Source organism: Lepus europaeus, chromosome 11, assembly GCF_033115175.1.
Source record: "Lepus europaeus isolate LE1 chromosome 11, mLepTim1.pri, whole genome shotgun sequence".
Classification (NCBI taxonomy): domain Eukaryota; kingdom Metazoa; phylum Chordata; class Mammalia; order Lagomorpha; family Leporidae; genus Lepus; species Lepus europaeus.
Window position 1 is genome coordinate 52593703 of NC_084837.1, and position 2366 is coordinate 52596068.

Below are 2366 nucleotides of genomic sequence, written 5' to 3' on the forward strand. Positions count from 1 at the left end.
GAGACAGGAGCTTCTGTCTGGTCTCCTGTGTGGGTGCAGGGACCCAAGAACCTGGGCCATCTTCTGCTGCTCTTCTAGGAACATTAGCAGGGAGCTGGATCAGAAGTGGAGCAACCAGGCTGGCGCCACAGCTCACTAGGCTAATCCTCCGCTTTGCAGTGCTGGCACACCGGGTTCTAGTCCTGGTCGGGGCACCGATCCTGTCCCGGTTGCCCCTCTTCCAGACCAGCTCTCTGCTGTGGCCAGGGAGTGCAGTGGAGGATGGCCCAAGTGCTTGGGCCCTGCACCCCATGGGAGACCAGGAGAAGCACCTGGCTCCTGCCATTGGATCAGCGCGGTGCGCCAGCCACAGCACACCAGCTGCGGCGGCCATTGGAGAGTGAACCAACGGCAAAGGAAGACCTTTCTCTCTGTCTCTCTCTCTCTCACTGTCCACTCTGCCTGTCAAAAAATAAAAATAAAAATAAAAAAAAGAAGTGGAGCAACCAGGACTCAAACCAGCACCCATATGGGATGCTGGTGCCTCAGGTGACGACTACCACTATGCCACAGTGCTGGACCTACATGTAATAGATTTTTTTATAAAGATTTATTTATTTGAAAAGCAGAGTTACAGAAAGAGAGGGAGAAACAGAGAGAGAGAGAGACAGAGAGATGGATCTTCCATCTGCTGGTTCACTTCCCAAAAGGCCGCCATGACCAGGGTTAGGCCAGGCCAAGCCAGGAGTTTCTTTCAGGTAGCTCACACAGATGGCAAGGGCCCAGACACTTGGGCCATCTTCCACTGCCTTCCAGGGCACATTAGCAGGGAGCTGCATAGAAAATGGAGCAGCTGGGACTCCAACCAGCACCGCTGTGGGATGCCAGCAGCACAGAAGGCAGCTTAACCTGCTGTACCACAACACCAGCCCCATGTACATGTCATAGCTTCTCTCTGTAGGCCAGAAATCAGCCCTGCCCTGTGCCGTTTTGCCTTGTACTTTCACTACTTTGCTTTCTCATTATGTGAGCACAATTATGTCTGCAATCCCAAGGTCCATCAGGAAAAAACTCGTCTCTGCATCAGCTGCTTCATGGCACTTTTTACCTCCTCGTTCCTCAAGGTGTAAATGAGAGGATTCAGCAAAGGGGTGATCACTGTGTAGAAAACAGACACCACCTTGTCCGTGGAGAAGCTGCTGTCCGGCCGAGTGTAGAGGAAGATACACGGCCCAAAGAAGAGCGCCACCACCATGAAGTGGGCAGAGCACGTCGACAGGGCTTTCCGGCGCCCCTCAGCCGACTGTTTCCGAAGAGAAACCAAAATGACCGTGTAAGAAGTGACCAGGGCCAGGAAGCAAGTGAGGGAGATGGTTCCACTGTTGGACACAATGAGCATTCCTGTAAGATACGTGTCTGTGCAGGCCAGCTTGATGACAGGGGGCACATCACAGAAGTAGCTGTTGATGATGTTGGGGCCACAGTAAGGTAGGCGGATGGTCAAGTAGGTCTGCACTAGAGAGTGAACAGTCCCCCCCAGCCAGAGGGCAAAGACAAGCTGCACACAGACCCTCATGTTCATCACCTGGGGGTAGTGCAGCGGAGCGCAGATGGCCACATAACGGTCATACGCCATGACGGTGAGCAGAAAGATCTCAGCACAGGCGAAAAGATGCAGGAAGAAGAGCTGTGCGATGCAGTTGTCAAAGGAAATTGTCTTCTTCTCCAAAACAAAACCCTCCAGCATCTTGGGCACGGTGACAGATGAGTGACAGATGTCAATAAAGGACAGGTTGCTCAGGAAGAAATACATGGGGGTGTGGAGACGCGGAGTAAAGACTGTGGTAAGGACAATTAGACTATTTCCCAGAAGAGTTAGCACATAGGTGACAGAGAATGCCATGAAAAACAGTATCTCCAGCACCCAGTTATCAGTGAGTCCCAAGAAGACAAATTCAGTCACTCTTGTTTGGTTTAGAGCATCCATCCAGTGAGCTCTCCAAAGGAACCTGCTGGGTGAAAATGAAGAATAATTCAGCTCTATGGGACCAGTGTTGTGGAGTAGCAGGTAACACAGCGGACTTCACCACAGCATCCCATATGGAGTCCCAGCTGCTCCTCTTCTGGTCTGGATCCCTGCTAATGGCCCAGAAAGGCAATAGGAGATGGCCCAAGTGCTTGGGCCCCTGCCACCCTTGCAGGAGACCTAGATGAAGTTCCTGGCTCCTGGCTTCAGCCTGACCCAGCCCTGGCCATTGGGGGCCATTTGGGGAGTGAACCAGCAGATGGATGGTCTCTCTCTCTCTCTCTCTCTCTCTCTCTCTCTTTCTCTTTCTCTCTCCCTCTCTCTCTCTGTTAACTCTGACTTTCAAAATAAATACATAAAT

The 2366-nt window shown here is 52.0% G+C and overlaps 1 protein-coding gene across 1 annotated transcript; it reads right to left on the reverse strand.

The window, feature by feature from the left end:
* Nucleotides 1–1039: 1039 nt before the first annotated feature.
* LOC133769457 (olfactory receptor 4E2) lies at nt 1040–1966 on the reverse strand. Its single transcript, XM_062204654.1, has one exon. The coding sequence runs from the start codon at nt 1964–1966 to the stop codon at nt 1040–1042; it is 927 nt and encodes a 308-aa protein (XP_062060638.1).
* Between the last annotated feature and the right edge of the window lie 400 nt (nt 1967–2366).